The sequence below is a fragment of the Notothenia rossii genome, assembly GCF_949606895.1.
Source record: "Notothenia rossii genome assembly, chromosome: 8".
Taxonomy (NCBI): Eukaryota; Metazoa; Chordata; class Actinopteri; order Perciformes; family Nototheniidae; genus Notothenia; species Notothenia rossii.
The window spans coordinates 23,682,106-23,700,209 of record NC_136906.1 but is presented as its reverse complement, the minus strand read 5'-3'; the positions used below and the strand labels follow the sequence as shown (position 1 = coordinate 23,700,209).

General features: G+C 41.2%; 1 protein-coding gene across 2 annotated transcripts; it reads right to left on the bottom strand.

Moving 5' to 3' along the window:
* Positions 1 to 10,462: 10,462 nt before the first annotated feature.
* On the bottom strand, positions 10,463 to 18,033 carry wnt9b (wingless-type MMTV integration site family, member 9B). 2 transcript variants are annotated; one of them, XM_079642310.1, is made up of 5 exons: positions 18,003 to 18,033; positions 16,713 to 16,787; positions 15,451 to 15,704; positions 13,724 to 13,989; positions 10,463 to 12,326 (listed from the first exon to the last, which is right to left on the bottom strand). In XM_079642310.1, the coding sequence occupies exons 3-5, from the start codon at positions 15,611 to 15,613 to the stop codon at positions 11,865 to 11,867; spliced, it is 891 nt and encodes a 296-aa protein (XP_079498436.1). In that variant the 5' UTR covers positions 15,614 to 15,704; positions 16,713 to 16,787; positions 18,003 to 18,033; the 3' UTR covers positions 10,463 to 11,864. The 2 variants fall into 2 exon arrangements, with proteins under 2 accessions (XP_079498436.1, XP_079498435.1); XM_079642309.1 differs by lacking the exons at positions 16,713 to 16,787; positions 18,003 to 18,033 and adding an exon at positions 16,349 to 16,549.
* Between the last annotated feature and the right edge of the window lie 71 nt (positions 18,034 to 18,104).

Genomic DNA, 18,104 nt, shown 5'->3' with positions numbered 1-18,104 from the left:
TATGCACGAAGAGTTTGGTAAAAAAAACACCCATCACAAATAACACAAGCAGCTTCTATTTGTAGTTCAAAAGAAGTTAAATTCCACTAGTACAAGCAGCCATCTTGTATCTTGTTTTTTAACTTGTTAGGACTTTATTTTTAGGTTATACTGTTTGTGTCTTTGTGTTGTTTATTTCTCTTGTAAGCATTTTGAGCCGCATTTTATTTTTTGCAAAATACTATATACATTTTTATAAAGCTTATTTTAAATCCTTAATCCTTTGATACATTGCTGAGGTAAATCTGTAGGAAGTACTATGTTCCCCAGCTTAATATCCTCTTTAAATTACACATTGAGGAGACTTCAATTTATTCTTATTTAAAAATAACATCATATCAAATGTTCAGTGTATGAATCCCCGGGTCAATATATTACAATCGCTCTCCTATGGTAGCCTATTAGACAATTAAAGACTCACAGCCTCAAATTTGATGGCAAGACAGTTACTATAGACATTGTCATCCCCACAGTGGCTGAATGGATCTTTGACCATTTTGTCCACTTGTGCAAAAATAGCTCATCTCTTAATGAGGTCTCTGGGAACAAAACACCAAATGCTACCACTGAATGTCATGCAGACACTGAATCCAGGTATGATGGCTGACAACCCCCTTTGTGAACAAGTCGACATTTCGCTGAGGTCATTCAATTGATGCTAAACTTCCCAAATTTAAATCTAGGCTGCAGGCAATATTTTCCATTATATTTGATATTCTCTTCAGCGTAGTAGCTGACAGGTGTGATTGCAGAGATCCTTCCCCCTAACCTAAGACAAACTCTGAGAGCATATAGCATAATCTGTTGACATTTAGACATGTGACAGGAAAGACTCTGTGTAACATGTCCTCGGGCTAGCTTTTGTCAGCTCGCCCTGATTCAGTCTAATAAGGCTATCCTCTTTTTCCACAGATAGGTGTCAGGATATTCCTGCCTGTCCATCCAGAGGCTTTCTTTTAGCCTGCGGTCAGAGACACCAAAACTAATGATATCAAACTTCCCAGTAAGTCCCCGCATACGGTGGAGAGGATGTCAGTCAGAGGAAGTGTGTTTGTGAGTACTGTGTGAAAGTGGCATGATAGGACTTCCCAGAACAAGCTGTGAGAATTTCACAGCAGTTCCTTGGTGATTTAGTGTGAGGGAAATCATCCCTGGGCGCTGCCTGGCACCTTCACAAAACCACATCTCAATCACCTCGATCCAAGCCTCCATCACGGCGCAGGAGCCAGCAAAGTAGACTCAAGCATCCTTATTAGTGCAGTGAGCTGTTTCAAGCTCCTGTGTGCCAATGATAGCCGTATTTGTTTACCTCCTTCAGCACAGCAATCACAAGTCGGCCCAGATAGTCTTCCGCGGCTGCCTGATGGTACTTGAGTTGATGGTTGTATCTTCAGGCTAGACACTTCTCAACAGAGGTCCTTTTCACCCACCCCCAAATGTCAGCAACCTTGGGATCTGTTCATGCCACTTCTTGCTCTTGCTGTTCACCATTTTCGGTTGTCATAACACATCCCCAGGGCAGTGGTTGGATGTGCAAGGCTTTAACCTGTTTCTCAGGAAAGAGGTGGAAGAAGGGAGAAGTAAGGCCCCCCTTCTAAACATTTCCAAACAGTACAAATGCACATTTACCTCTCTCTCTCTCTGCGCTCTCTTTCTGAAGGTCGTGGGGTTCTCTCTGTCTGTCCTTTATCTCTCAGCCCTGAGGAAAGGATGAGATGAGCTTACTGCTTTTCCTCCACACCTGAGCACCACGGGCACAAACTAGAATCCAGACTCCAGGTGTGGGGTGTGATCACGCCACTCCAACTGACCGAGAGCTCAAATGTGGTTACACCTATTTCGTCACTATTTTAGTGTTATGCACATGCACGATGCAAAGCTTGGGTTTTGTCCAGCTGTTACCTCCACCATGGAAACTACATCTTAGGTTCCTTTTGTGTTTGTGTATAATTTTTTTTTTTTTTTTTACAGATTTCAAAGCAAAGTACAGATTGAATATTGGATTCTTCCTTTTTCCTCATGAATTAGTGCGCTTCATTAGTGCAAAACTATTAGATATTTTACTTAAGTAAAATTAGCAATACCAAAGACTGAAAATAATAATAAAGTCCTGTAGCCCAAAACAGTCAAACCAAATGTTGGCTCTCGGGAGTGCCTTTGCAGGTTTACGTTACCTATGGGTCAACGTAGTTCCTCGTCTCACTTATAGAGTGGCGAAGTCCCTCCCCTTCCGGTGGACCTCCATGGGACCTTATATCGGAAAAATAATGTATTGAAGTCAATGGGGAGAGAAAGATTATCTTTCGATCCCGTTTGAATTGTGCCACGAATAGATGTTTGTCAATTTAAAAGATAATTTTGCAAGTCAAATTTTTTTAAATGTGTCGTAAAACTGTGAAGTTACACATTTATTTGTGTGAAGCGCTAAATGAACTACAACTCTGGTCTTGCACACGTCACCAACACCAAGATGGCCATCACGTTGGTACATTTCACCTCTTTCTTTCAGAATGAGGCGAAAAGTATTAAAAGAGGTGAAAATCACTACAAGTCTGGGCATGTTGAGAGCTGTACATACGAAAAAGGGGAGTTAGTCGGTTCCGTAAGAGCCAGCATGCGGGACCGGCTTTACAAGGTTTCGGTGAGTAACACGAGTGTAATGTGTAACGTTAATGTCAGCTAGCTAACATTAGCTCACAAGGTACACTCTCGTGTTTTGTTTTAGTTGAGAACGAGCAAGAGGTACTATTACTGGTATGATAACAACCTGGTACAAAGCACACAGGCATCTTGTTAAAGTAAGTAAGTACAGTAAGTAAATGTATTTTTAGCTATCTGGAGGGAATACATCAGTTATGACAGCACTTACACGACTCTGGGATTTGTAGTCTTTCTAGTTGCGTATTTTTCATAGTCTTATATTTCAACAGTTTTAAGACAAACTTTGAATTTTTTGACATGGAAATGATTTTTTAAGATTGACAAACAACATATGTGTAATTCATGGCACAATTCAAACGGATCAAAAGATAAGTTTTCTCTCTCCATTGACTTCAATGTATTATTTTTTCGGAATAAGGTCCCATGATGCGGAAGTAAGTGGGCGTGACTTCACCACTCTATAAAGAGAGGGGTGAGAAGAAGGGTATTTTAGTTGGTTGCAATCTGCAACCTCACCACTAGATGTCACTATATAGTATTTTCAAATATGTTCTACAGGTTAAACATCTCTGGTATTATCAGCAAATTGCAGTTTAATTATTAAATAATATAAATGTAATATTATTGTTGATTTGTTTACATATAAGCAGTATTTTGAATAGTGTTATGGAATAGCTAGCTTTAAATATTTACATGGAGATAAGCCCCGAATATTCGCATCTCTAATCGCTCAAGTCTAACCGCGGCTGTCAGCTGTGTTTACTGCTGTCATTCAAACAAGACGCGCTGGAGAGGGGGCGGGGCTTATATCCATGCAAATACTTTGATAGATACCAACTACAACAAAATTAACATATTTTACCGTGATTTAATTGTAATACACGTTTTAAAATGATGCTGAAGTAACAACATACTGATACCGGTAATTCAAAAACACGAATTAATGCTTTGACAAGTACAGACAAAACGGCAGACGTAAAACCTTTTAAAATGTGTGTTTTCTGAATGGAGATCGGATCGATCAGGCTAAACTAACCTGTAGCTGCTCCGTCCAAACTCACAACAATGTCATACAGACAGAAATAAAGCAGCGACTGTATTCGCCATGATATAGACAGTCTGTGGTTTCTACAGGTTTAACTTTTGTACAGTTTCTGAACGGAGCTGTGAGCTCTGAGTGTGTGCTAACAGCTAAGGGCTGATGTTTTGGGACATGTTGCGCTGTCAGGTTCTGACCAATCACGAAGCATCATTTCTTGAATGGCAGCAAAAACAACCAATGACAGCAGTGCTTCTCTGGCTGGCTCTGTCCAATCACAAACAAGAAGTGTTCTCCCTCAACGAATACCCTTTCCGTAAATGCTGTGTTGTTTTGTGAAATGCTGAAGTGTTTTGTGAAATGCTGTAGCGTTTTGTGAAATGCTGTAGTGTTTTATGAAATGTTGAAGCGTTTTATGAAATGCTGTAGCATTTTGTGAAATGTTGCAGTGTTTTGTGAAATGATGTAGCGTTTTCTGAAATGTTTAAGTGTTTTGTGAAACGCTGTGGTGTTTTCTGAAATGCTGTAGCGTTTTCTGAAATTCTGTGGTGTTTTCTGAAATAGCTGTAATGTTTTGTGAAATGTTGTTTTGACTTGCACTTCAGGGCCACCATAAATATGTTTACCAATTTAGAGCTTTGGCAGAGTATTACAATGTTGTGATTGATCTAAGAATATTAAGTAAAGTGTATAATATCATAGCCTATATGTGTGTTTGTATGTGTCTGTTTGTGTGTGGCCACCTCATTGGATTGTCAAAGAATGCTATTTCCTGGTGCGAAGCTTTGCTCCTTTAGGGGCTCCAGCTGGAACCAAACAAGATTTAGCGCTGGATCAGTCTGCCTGTCCTGGTTAGACAACATGGCAGCAGAGTTGTTATTTGGTAGAGGAAAAAAAGCACTCTGTGTACTACGTGACTAACCCCGCTATAACAATGTTTTGTTCATCAAGAGAAAATTATACGTTACTGAATATCTTATAAACAACATACTTAATTATGTTTTCCATGCAATATAATACATCATGATTCTCCAATGATTGCCCAAGACAGACAAAGTGAAGAAGCCAATTATGAGGAGCAAAATCGCCCTGGGTCAACCATTTTTGGATACCAGTCATTTTTTGGAGGCACACTGATCTTCTCACTCCCCCCGAGGGAGATGATCCACTCGTCTTTGAAGCCGTGATGAGACGATGAATGAAAGCAAATGAGGGCCTGTCGGAGATGACAGGAGAAACTCATAAGCTCCCAGTGTCTCTGTGGGTTTTGGTGGGAAAGGGGTCCAGAGGCGGGGCCGAAGGGGGGGCCAGGGGTGGCACAGCCCTCCCCCCCAGTACCAGAGTAAGAACGTGATCGGCAGTTGGCTTGTGAGTATCAAAACCTCTTTATGGAGTGACGTCAAAAAGAAACTCAAACAACCACTAAGAAAGGGAAAAGAAAAACAAAGAGACACAAGACAACGACAGAGCAATTCAAAACTACCGCAAAGAGATGCAAGACCACTACAAAGAGACACAAAATGACCTGAGATAGCACAAGATATGCAAACCAACCACAAAGAGAGTATAAATATTAGAAAGAGATGCAAAATGAATACCAAGAGTTGCAAAACTACTGCAAATATATTATTAATAATTAATTAATACGCTAAAAGAACATGAAAGAGTAGGAAAACGGCTCTTAAAATATGCAATACAAACCCAAACAATGCAAAACAACAACAAGCTGATGCAAAAGGAAATGCAAAATGATTAGAAATAAGACACAAATTACCATCTAGAGATGCAAATGGACGAAACAGAGCTGGAAAACAACTACAAAATGACTCAAAACAACTACGCTTGTTTTTTTCAGTTTTTGTTTCATTTTGCGTTATTGCGTTTTTCTTTCATAATCTGTTCACGGCTGATTTGACATAAAGCTTGTTGTGTAGCTGCAGATATTTCTGCATAAAAGCACAGCGACATTCTAGACTTTTTCCGGGAGATGTTGCTGGTTTAGGGAACACATAGCTCTTCCCTTTATCTGTGTTTTCCTTTATGGGATATTGTTGATCTGGGAACGTTTTGTTGTGGTTGTAATGGAGGTCAGTGTGTGTGTGTGTGTGTGTGTGTGTGTGTGTGTGTGTGTGTTTGTGTGTGTGTGTGTGTGTGTGTGTGTGTGTGTGTGTGTGTGTTTGTGCGTGTGTGTGTGTGTGGGTGTGTGTGGGGGGGGTGTTTGCAGCTGAGAGAAAAGCAGAGGAGTGCGGTAAAATGGGCATTGGGAGTCAGTCATATGGGAGCATATCATGTCCTATCACAGCGGCTGCTATGTAAACCCTTTTTGTTGGCGCTGCAGGTGTTTCTGTGAAGTAGCATGGGAACAGTCTCCTGCAGGAGTTTCCCAGTGGGGGTGGGGGGTAACCAGGGACTGGTCAAGACGGATGCCAGTAAACATATGCCAGGCATCTTTGCTGTGTGGAATCTAGTCACAACACTTTGCAGTGTGCTGCCCCAACTACTGCGTTACGCTTCTTCTTTCTGTAGTTAGCCACCTCCCTCAAGCCTCCATCTCAATCTTTTAAACAATTTCTACCAAGCTGGGCAAGATGTTTTGATTGAAAATGTTTATTTATAATGTTGATTTAATAATGTAACACAGTGATTCATAGTGTGGCACTCTGCCAAGGGGTCGGTTGAAAGTTTCTGTCATATATTGATTCCATGATATATAACTTTTATTTTACAAAACTTTCATAAAACTATTTTTTTTAAAAGAGGCTTTCAAAGTAATCTTTCGTTTTAGAAATAGTTAATAGATTATGTTTGAATATAACTAATTGTTATGTATTCACAACAAAAAACCCGTTATATCCATGTTTGACTTTTAACCCCTATTCTTAATTTATTTATGTATTTATATTTTATACATTTGTTACATTTGCTTGTATATGTGCATAGGAAATGATGTGCAACAGTGTCAGGTGAGTCTGACACTGCTGACTCTGTCAGTCTCTATGAACAGAGTAAAGATGTAGCAAGGTTACGTTTCACAATTGATCAATCGGTTAATGCGTTTTTATAAGAATTGATTCATCATCTGGTCAATCAAATGTCAGACTCATGACTCAGGCTCTACTCAAGCATTCTCACATGTACAAAGCTAACAAACTGATGTATAGCAGGTGTAACGATAACCACCTCAGATTGTAAAAAGCTAACGTGTTGATTTGTCAGCCACAGTCGATGGGAATGTCATGAATTTTGTAATATTTGTTCATAAACCAAAGTATTGGACAAATATTATATTGACCTGATGGCGGCCCTAGATCAAAAGTTTCCAAAGTCACTAAGGTTCATCATCTGGGAACCATGAATGTCTGTACAAAATGTCATGGCTATCCATCTAACAGTTGATATTTTTCAATCTAGGCCGACATTGCCAAATGCTGTCATAATTTCCTGAAAGTTCGAGTAACAGTCTAAATCCCGAATATTTTTTGTTGAATTCATATAGGGGTATTGTTGTAGGAACAAACCTAGAGAAATTGGAAGTATACATTTTGGGTATTCTGCTTAAAATACAGACTTAAACTTTTTATCCGTTATGAAGAAATATGCATTTTCTGTTGGTAAATTAATCAAATGTACATCTCACATGACACTGTTCTCCAAGTTGTAGAGGCTAGACTCTGGTATTACAGGACTATCTTGACTGCACTAAATATCTATTCTACTCTAATCATCTCTTCTCTGTTCTCAGACGTAAATCCATAATTTCAACCGTGCTGCCCGCTCATTTGACCGTCTCACAGGTACACACTGTCTCTCAGCCACCCTCCCCGTCCACCCCGGCCTCTGCGTTAGGCCCCCCCATAGAGGTATGCACTCAGCCTTGTCGTAGCTCTAGGCAGTGCATGTTCTTGTTGTGGGTTGAGCAATTGCATTAGTCATTTCACATTCCAAATTCCTACCCCATGCCGTATTCACAACTCTGCCTCTCTCACTCTCTCACCTCTTCTTCTGCACCAAATCTGTGTCCCTCCTCATCTTGTTCATCATTTAATGTTTTCCCTGTGCCATGTCAGAGTGTTTTATAGGGATTAGGCCCCGTACTGATGCTATCTCAGCGCCTTCTCCTCAGAGGCGGAAGTCGTGTAGGGTGTAGAAGTTTGACCCGAGGCTCAGGTTCCGATTACAGGAACGGCCTTGCGCTTTGTGTCCTTGAGCAAAGTATCTAAGCCTTCTACGCTTCAGTTAACTTCTACTGTTCTTACACAAATGAGTGATGTATAAACCCCGAAAGCTATGTATGTTGCTTTGGATAATATTTATTTTTCGCCAAGCAATGCAAATATAATACATATCTCATACAAATGCCTCAGCAGCCCCGGTGTGCCAATTCATCTTCATCCATCAGAGTATAGTAACCTTTACCTGAACCAGGCCAGTGCAGACACAAGAGATATTGTTACCACCAGCGTTACCATACATTGTGCCATTCAGGGTGACGGAGAGAAGCTCCAGCATACAGCCGGCTGACTGCCCGCACAGGAGAACCAGACTACAAACACACACTCCCATATCATTCCTGCTGAAGTGACCACAGGTGTGCACAGGGCAAGTATGCACACACACACATATGCAAAAACCTTTTCTGCCCTCACCTGTCTGCTGTCAGGACTTTTTCAAACACACACACAGAGGAGCTTGCCTGTTGCACCCCTGCTCCGTCCAACCCCCCACCCCGCTCAAAGCAGCAGCTACCCTCTGGGCTTGTGCGTGCGAATCCGGCTGTGGACTCAGCAGCCCCCATCGCTGCACCCCCCCACCCCAACTCGGGGTAGTGAGGGAAATGAAGGCTTTAGGAGTTCATTATAAAACAACAACAGCAGCAGCAGGGGATAGGCCTCCCGGGGCCACAAACTATCCCTTCTCATCCCTCCATCCTCATCTTTTTCCTTTCTGTCCCTCAATATCTCAACCCCGTCCACCCGCTCTCTGCGACACACTCCTCTCTCTCATCCCACCGCTCTTCTCAGAAGAACGCCGCTTTATGAAAATACAGCATTCATGTTGAATAAAGTTAAATATTGATCCGCAATATTATAATATGGCGAGTTAATATAGTGAGTCAGTAGTCTCGGCATATGAACTTGGATGACCTGACGGATGACGCACTTGTAGCACTGAACTGAAGATTTCAACTTTATTGTCCAAGAGGGGAAATTAATATTGAAGCAAAGGATAAAAGCGTGGGTTGATATTGGTAATATATTTCTTTTTATTAGATAGACAAAAGCATGTTGTTGCTTTCCAGTTAAAACCACATTTCTCAAAACATTTCCACTTTTGGTGAGCCAAGTAAAACAGCCCTGTTTCCAGCTTAGTAACAATGTATTGTTCAGGTTTTAAAATGGTTTATTTAACTTTGAGAATTGATTAACCCCCAAAATTAAAACAATTGTGAGATACATGCTTTTATTATGCCGGAAAATACAATTCTTTGCTTTTTTCTTTTGGTCACGTCTGAATATTCTAAAGCAAAGCAAACATTCAAAGAATTCTATATATGCGTAATTGACCATTTTTTATTTCAAGCTTTAACAATAATCCTACTACTTGTTCTGGTCAAATGGCCAAAAATTCAATTGCCAGCTATTTTGTTAATGGATTTACCGTTTAAGTATTTTTTCATGCAAAAAGTAGCAGAAAAGGCTGTTTTGTTCCTCAAAATATGGAGATTTTCTGCTTTCTCTGTTTTATATCATATTAAATTGAATATCTTTGACCAGTGCACTGACAAAACTGGACATCTAAAAACATAACTTTCATATTTTCACAATCATCTGATACTTTAAAGACTGTTAATCCAGAAATAATTGGCAGACAAATCAATAATGAGAATAATCAATACTTGCAGCCCTAGTTTGATTTTAAGATACACGTAGAAAGATTGTTAATGTCTGTCTCTAAATCAGCCAAACCTTCCTTATTGCTCCTCGTGGTATAGCTGCAAGCAGTAAACTCATCACACTGAGAGATAATTTGCTCCAACAATATAATAAACTGTGCATCCATTGTAAGGTTTTTAATGTTATTAAACCTTTGAGAGTCAATTTAAATGGCCCTATAATTCACTGCAATACTTGGGGGCTCATGTTGATGTTCTAATAAGGAATAATAATGTGTAATCATAGTAATTAGAGAGCAACATCAAAAGCACCAGAGCACACACTATAAATACTTCATACAATAGCCCTCTGTGTTCTGCAGCTTCACTGATGCTCTGCAAATGAGTGGAAAAGTTATGATTCAGGGATAATAGCATGTAAACGGCTCTCATCGTCAATCTGGTGCAGCCCAAAGTAACTTTCCAATGGTGAAACGGGGGTCAAGCGCTCGGTTAGACAGCATTTTCCTAAGTCATCGTCTTTTTCATCATCGTCATTATGATTTTCATCGTGGTTGGTGTGCTGGCTAGAGGCACAACACCTGTATGCGTGCCAAACACCCACCCACCCCGTGCCTTTTACCGGGCGGTTAGAGGGTGATGCATCGAGACCACAGGCCTTTCAGGTGAAAAAGAGGGCAGGGCAGTATCAGCAGGAAGTGGTTTTGCTCCATAGGTGCAGGGTGCAGAGTTTCAGGCAGGTGTATTGCACTCGCGTGTGGAGTGTGTGCATGTTTGTGAAGGGGACCGCCTACAGCAACTGAACAAGACACAACACACACACAACGCTCTTACAAATGTATGTATTTATTTTAAATAAGAACGTAATGCAACAAGATTAAAAAACAACATTTGGAGATGTGTTGAAGCAAAATTCAAAAGAACTGTACAAGAAAATCTAAATTATGATCTTTAAACAAATGCAAAAAGGACAGGACATAACTCTGCATAGCTCATAAATCTTAATGATATTTGCCAAAAGATGAAGTGAGGTAGAAAAAAATTACGATTCCATGTTGTCATAAGCCTGGAGCCCTGACATGAGTTATATTCATATAATATATAAAGTTCAGAATCACTCAAACAAAACATAAACTGGCCAATAAAATAAACCTCTTGGGTGCACTTTTGACCTGCTCACATGGACTTGTAAGAGTTGTCGTGGATGTAGGGATAAGCGAGTAAACACTGGGATTTACTTTAATTAGCATTTAAGGAAAATAAGGAAAACAATTAGCCCACTTCAAAGGCATTTAGAACAAAGATGTGGCTAAATTAGACTTTGAAGACTAAATAGTTCAATTTTAAACTTGAAAGCATAGCATGCTTCTATAAATAGAGAGGAGGGTTGGTATGTTCAGAAATGAAACATTCTTTTTTGTTTTTCAAAGACAGTGTTTGGTGTTTCCCTGACTATTACCCCAGGTATTTCCTTTTGTTCTGTTGAGCACACATTAGGCTACATGTAGACATTTCCATAGACATTTCCATAAGAGCAACTGAAAACCCAGCTTGTTTCTTTACACAATAACCCTGTTTATGCATGTTACAATGTATTCCAGTGGCACCCCTCAAAGCTTCCAGTGATTCGGTTTAAACGTATACTTTAAATAGTTATACCATGATTTATTATCTTTGTATCATACATAACAAGAGCAATCTAAGTGCTTTTTTTAAATCAAAAATGAACTCCTAAAATGTCTCCACAGCAGGCAGAAAGACAGACAGGTGGATTCCCTTTAAGGCCATGTTAGCCTTAGTGGCAATTATAAGAAGGTTAAGGTATAAAGCAGCAGTACAACAGTGACTGATACAATAAATAGTCAAGTGGAAGGGGCCGATGCAATAACAATACGCAAAATCACTGTTAGAGACGACGTACTGCTGGTGACATCCAGTCCAAGTACCTGTTTTAAGAGCTCAGTCCCATAAGAAATGGGATTTCAGTGCATCCAAAGCAGAGTTTAAAAACTTCCTAACTTACAGGAAAGCTGCTGCGTATCAATTCGGTGACGATTAGCAAAAAAAACAGCAATATTATAATATTACAAGTGTATATTCCTCTCCAAATAACATGCAGGTCTGAATGGAGATTTGCATAGACATACTCTGTGTGAGATTGGAGCTTATAGTTCATCCACGTCAAAATGTCTCTCTCACGTTTCTGTTCCCAAAGGATCATTCTACTTTCTTCTATGCGTTCTTGCAGGTGTACACCTCCTCCTCCCTCACACACGTCTGACACTCCACGTGGCAGCACCAGCGGACCTGGCAGTGGCAGGAGAGGCTGGTGAGGCGCATGGCTGTGTTGTAACCCCGTCCGCAGCACAGGCTCTGACAGCTGGTGTCTTTGGCGCAGGACCGGCCCCCCGTACCCGGGGAGTACCGCGAGGGCCTGCAGAAGCTAGGGGAGTCCTCCAGGAAGACCAGGTCAGTGGTGCGGAGGCTCTGGCCGTGGCGCCGGGGCCCAGCCAGCTCCGTCTCACCGGTGGCTTCGTTGGTGACACTCAGCACTCGCACTGCCGTGTCGTACCTGTACTTCAGCAGCCGTCCAGTGTCGTGGAAAGGAGACAGCTGCTTCCAGCAAGTCCGTACGGCACAGGAGCCGGAGACACCGTGACACTTGCAGGTTGTTTTCAGCCCGCTCTTCACTGCCTGAGATGGGAGAGAGGAAAAGCAAGGGAGAGGGGGGGCGGAAATGCAGAGATGTCAGTTGGTTCAGCTTGATTCATTACCTGGCCTCTTATCTGGGTCTATCTGGACTGAGGGAGACAGTTTCCTGAAGGGTGGGTAGGGGGGTTAGGGGTGGTGGTCTGCGGATTCTGCGCCTTTAGCCCACCTCAGTCAAAAATGTTGACATAATGGATTGAGGAGGACTGTTCAGAATGTCGTATTTCATTCACCTCGCATTTTTCACTTGGACAGCTCTTGCAATTTTTTGTTTCTCAATGTGTTGAAACTAGCTCTGTCTGCTTCTCTCCTGTCTCTCTTTCCTGAAGCCCGAGGCATAGGTGACAAACGGTGCAGACAGTGGAATCTCTCCACCCTGTTCTTTGTACATGCCTGCTCATGGAAAACATTGATAAGAATTTCTGTGCAAGAAGTGCCAAAAACAATGCAGCGGCGGTTGTGCGACGATGTTTGGGTTAATAGTTCACTGAGCTTGATGGTCAGCGATGAGAACGCGATCACTCAGTCTGAGAGCCGCTGTCTTGACGGAGGCCAGAGACAGGTCACACAGAGGGAGCCAGAGGGGGCTTCTGGTTGAAAAGTGCTGCTCAATTCCTCCCTTTGCAGGTATGAACCCCTCAGGGGCTTCAGAGCACCATTACTGAGAGGTGAGGGGGGCGCCAACCACCTCATGTTGTTGTTCACACAGCTCTTCTTGGCCACATCGGTGTAAAGTGAGGAAAACATTTAACTCAGTAAAGATGAGATAAGATAGTTCCCCCTTCTTGTTTTCTTTTTTTCTTTTTGTCTCCACTGGCTCTACCTAGGTGAGAGCTTCAGGACCCCGGGGCCTGCTATTTCAGAGCTACACAGTGGTGGTTATGAACATTAGGTGGATTTATGAAGAGCACAGTGATCCAGTAAGTGGGAAAAAATGCTCGCTCGTATATTAAAAAGAGGCCACGGTTATAATCGTTCTCTCCGACATGAGACCTTTAATTTTCTGTAGGCCCGCACAGCAAGCTTTATCATGTCTGAGAACACCTGGCTCCAACGATTCCACAGCCATGTTGTCTTCCTGTTGCAGCGCCTCTGCCTCTCTGTTATCCACCAACCAAGGCCAACGACAGCAGAAAATAAGGGGGTGTTTGTCTGGCTGGCACTGGGAAAATATGCAGGTGAGGATCGCAATCCTGTATCCTCTGATGGGGCACGAGGTATAATTGTGAAGTAAAATTGCAGCCCAACTAATTGCTCTCAGGTATAGGTGATGTTTGCGATTCCCCTGGAGGAAACGTCCCCATAATGGGACCGGGCGGCTCTTTTGCTGAATCACATTCAATGTTTTCTAATCTTTTTGGGGTTTATTTGTTCACACTCACCCGAATTCCAACGTTGATGTTGTGGGCGTCGATTTGAGCCCTCAGGTCCTTGCTGACCTTCTTTTGGCCGAGGAACTTCTTTAGAAATTTGGTGCTATATTTCAGGTTGTCCCCGCAGACCCCCCACTGCCACGCTTCTCGATGCTGGATGCCGGGGGAGTCGTCACATGTGCACCTCTCCATTCGACCTGAGCTGCAGGCTTTGGCGAGTGCATGAGTCAGCGCCGCAGAGGACACTGCCAGAAGGAAGGCAGTCTCCTTGAATGCTGGGACAGATATAGGAGAGATTAGAACATGTTGTGTAAAACTATAGGACATTTAAAGGGCTACATTTGCAGAGCTTTAAATGCAAGTTGTGTCAAGCCTCCTGAAGGCAAACTGTCTATAGCTTAAGGGATTCATTCATGGCTTACAATCATCAAAATGTTTACAGAGAACTCATTACGTTGTCATGGTTTGCTACAACCTCAGCATTATTCTGCAAGTTTTTCTGGTGTCATAATTCCTCTTCTGACCTTTCCTTTTGGTTACGCACTGTTATTTGCCTCACCAAGAGCCGTCACTGGGGTATATTTTGATCCAATTAATTATTATTTTGACTAGGAAGGATTTTCCCAGATGAAAGTGGTTTAATCATGCCACCCTTTTCCTCTGGGAATGGGCGCTTTCCCGGGATAAAAATAACCACCGGGCTTGAGCGCTTGTCCACCGCACCACATTTCATGGGTTTCTACTCCCTCATTATCTCCATGCTGACCTGTTCATGTTCTCCCACACACTGATATCCGTATGCATAAAGCATTTTCTGTGCACAGCAGACCTACAGGGGACTTGAGATATATCCAATATGTTGATCTTTTCTCCGAAGTGTAGCTAATCAATGGTTGTAGCATGTCATAGAAAAAAGTTTTTAAGTACAACCTTTGGAAAACTTTTTTTAGGGGAGGTATGAAGGCAAAAGCGTGTGGAGAACATCTTAATGAACACAAAATAAAGTGTTAAAAAGGATTTAGACTGTCACCTGTCAAATTAATAAGGAAACTTATATCTCAAAATTAGTTAAAATGTATTGTTGTGTTTTAAAATCAGCGACAGGAAGGAAACAAAGGCGATAAGTAAGGCATTAACAACACAACCATTTTAATTAATATTCTAAAAACGTTGTGTTTTAAAAGATAGACATAATACAATAACTGGTGTTAATTTTATATTATTTTCTGTGACAATACACACTTCTATTTTTACTTTGAATTTTAAAAAAAAATTTTTTAAACCTTATCCCTGTGTTGTCATGTGACTTTTTTCACATCAGTACAAACGTTTTATTAAAGTTAAACAACAATAATGTTTGATAACTCTCTCCTGGCGTGCCTCCAAACTTTCATAATATCTCAACTGAAGACAAACAACTGCTTATCATATTTCTTCAATCACTGCAGGCCTGTCTCACTTTGTTTTTTAGATCATTTGCATTGCCTCAAGGTACAGCAACCAATATTGCTCTCCTGTTCAGAGACACTCAGCTGAAAAGATGTAAAGCATACTGCATGTCATGTCAGGGTTGGAGATTTAAAAAAAAAATCTGGCAGCTGTGTCACTCAAGAAAAAATAAAGATTAAAGACATGAATCCGCAAGTGAATGGTCACGAGTTCGAACCCAGCACTACCCGCTTTGGATGATGGGTTAATGCTTTCTACTGTAAAAATACTTGGTGTTTAAGTCTTACCTCTTTTCAGGAGGCTTCCCCGGCCGTCCAGGCTGCAGTTCCATCGCTCGTTCCTGAACTGATAGCGACACTCCAGGAGGCTGAGGCGCACCGACTCCCGCAGCGTCTCTGCCAGACCCGGCTCCCTGCGACACAGCCTCTTCTGCCGCCGGGTCAGAGTCATCTGCTCGCACTGCTTCAGGTGGGCCTTGCCCGTCGGAGGTTCATTGGAAAACGGACCAGGTAAAAACACCAAGGGTTCCCTTCCTGTCAGCCTGGGGATGCAAAGAAAAACAAATGAGGTGAGTTGCATTCATGTAGCATTTGATATGAAGTATGTCAACACGATCAAGGTGATATTGTTTCCATTAATAATTCCATCACTGCAGTTACTTTATACCTAAAGAAAAGATGTGATTGTGATGAATTTGTAACTTCGTTTTACGCTGTCTACTCCTCTACTTGCTTGCCACCTGAAAATATGATTTCCTCTCCCCATAAATAAAAACAAAACAAAACAAATATATATATGTTATAAAAAACACAAATAGATATCAGTTTTTGGACTCGTAAAAATACTGTCAACAATATAGGATAAGTCCGTATAAAGTTAAAACGTCAACGGTAGTTTAACAAACTCAGAGAAAAATGCGTGAAAACAGCCAAAACACAAATGTTGTTGATATACATCTTAAATAACACTAGTGATGATAACCCACAAACATTAGCATGACAATTAGAAAGACTACAGTGGTTTCAAACAACATAATAACAATTCACCTTACTGGCTTCTGCGCAATTACGCGTGCGTAATTTAGCTTAAGGTTACTGGTTGCCGTTTTGTTATCTCTAAGTGTTAAAACAACAGGGCAATCAATTAATGTGTTTGGCAGAAGTAAAAAAAAACACATCAGCTGACCCAAAATAAGCTGCAGTGTTCGAGAGGAGGATGCAGAGTGCAACGAGTCGCAATAGGCAGGCGGTCCGTGGGAGCCTGGAGCGCATGGTGCCGGGTTGTTGCTGCTCTTCATCTCGCTGATTCTTCAACGGAGAAAGTCTGTGCCGTCTGGTCGGCGCACCTCTTTAAGCGGCCCCACATGCACTCAGACGTTCAATCCGCTGCACCGGTCCCAGTGGTCCGCTGGGAGGCAGGGCCCTTTGGGGAATAGGGGAGGGGGGGCATCGTCCTGCTGCACCCTCATTGGATTCTCTCAATATTGTTACTGTATGTTCCCTCCCACTGTTACGCCACCCAGGTGGACGGAGCTGCAAAGTGTGTTTACCTGATGTGATGTAGAGAGCTCCAATACACCTGGGTACCTATCCATCATGTTCTATCCGGTCCTCCTGGTTAAGCACTGGAACCAAAACCTCAGATCAAGACATTGTTTGGGCTAAATTCCTATTCCCCCTCCCAAGGAAAGTCTGTAGTTAAAACACTTTGTTTGAAGTCAGAGGTTTTTATTTGTCAGCTTTACTGTTGAGCAGGATGCTTTTTTTAAAACAACATGGTGGTTTCATGACCCATAATGGCAGCATATCTGCAGTGTCCTTGAACATGGAGAAACCAAAAAGAGATTTCCCACACTTTACAAGTGATTAAAATATAATCATTGCAATAAAGCAACAAAATCCACAAATCTTACAAACAACTCAAAACACAGCATTCACCCAAAAGATAAGTTACTAAAAGACCCATGCAACCTGAGAAGGACAACAACATACAAATATATTATTAAAGGGCCGACAGCTTGTTCTTCAAGTGAAAACTACACAGTCATGTAACTTCATTGGTCCTTCAGATAAAAAAAGAAAACATGGATAGAGCACCATCTAGTGGATTCAGTATGTAAATTCATCTCTGAACGTAAGTGGATTTTATGTAGTTAATGTTAAACCAAACCTGAAGAAATGTAGCAAAATATACTAGTTTTTAATATTGGGCATTGAAAATTGCTTGAAACTTTTATTTTATTTTCACCAAAAGAAGATATGTGATATCTAAACAGTATATATTATATGGTCACACATATTTTTGGTTGAGGAGACATTTCAACCTGGCTTTATCCAGTGTTCAGATTTATGATATGAAAATGTATGCAAATAAGCAAATATTTAATATGATACTGCATAATTTGCGTAATCTAAACAAAGCTTTTCTGAAAACTCTGTTAACATTTTTACCTGGGGTGTCTCTCCTATTACAGCCTGAGTGACGCTGAGCTGACATAATGCAGTACCGGTCACACTGGTTGAACTGGCCTCAGGCCTCTGAACAACCCCAGGTACACGTCACATCACAGTCTCTTTATTCTCTATAATGAATGATTGGCTTCAATTCTACAAACACAGTTGTTTTATAATTGAAGAACTTATTATGTCCTTTGAATAATGAAAATGATTCAAACTTAGTGTGACAGTGACAAATTGAATAGAAGCATGCCCAATATTCTTACACTTTTTGTAATGTCTCTCTCTCTTTTTCTCCCTCAATTTCTTCAAATTACAATCTTAATGGAATCATATGTTTTCATTTCAGGAGTGATATTTTTAGTTTATTTAACGTAACCTACTTTTGCTGAGAAGTCCAGTAGATGACTTGATTTTCAGTGTTTGAGAATAACTAGGCTCATCGAAAGGGATGTTCGTTTTTCTCACCTGCACTATCAAGATGT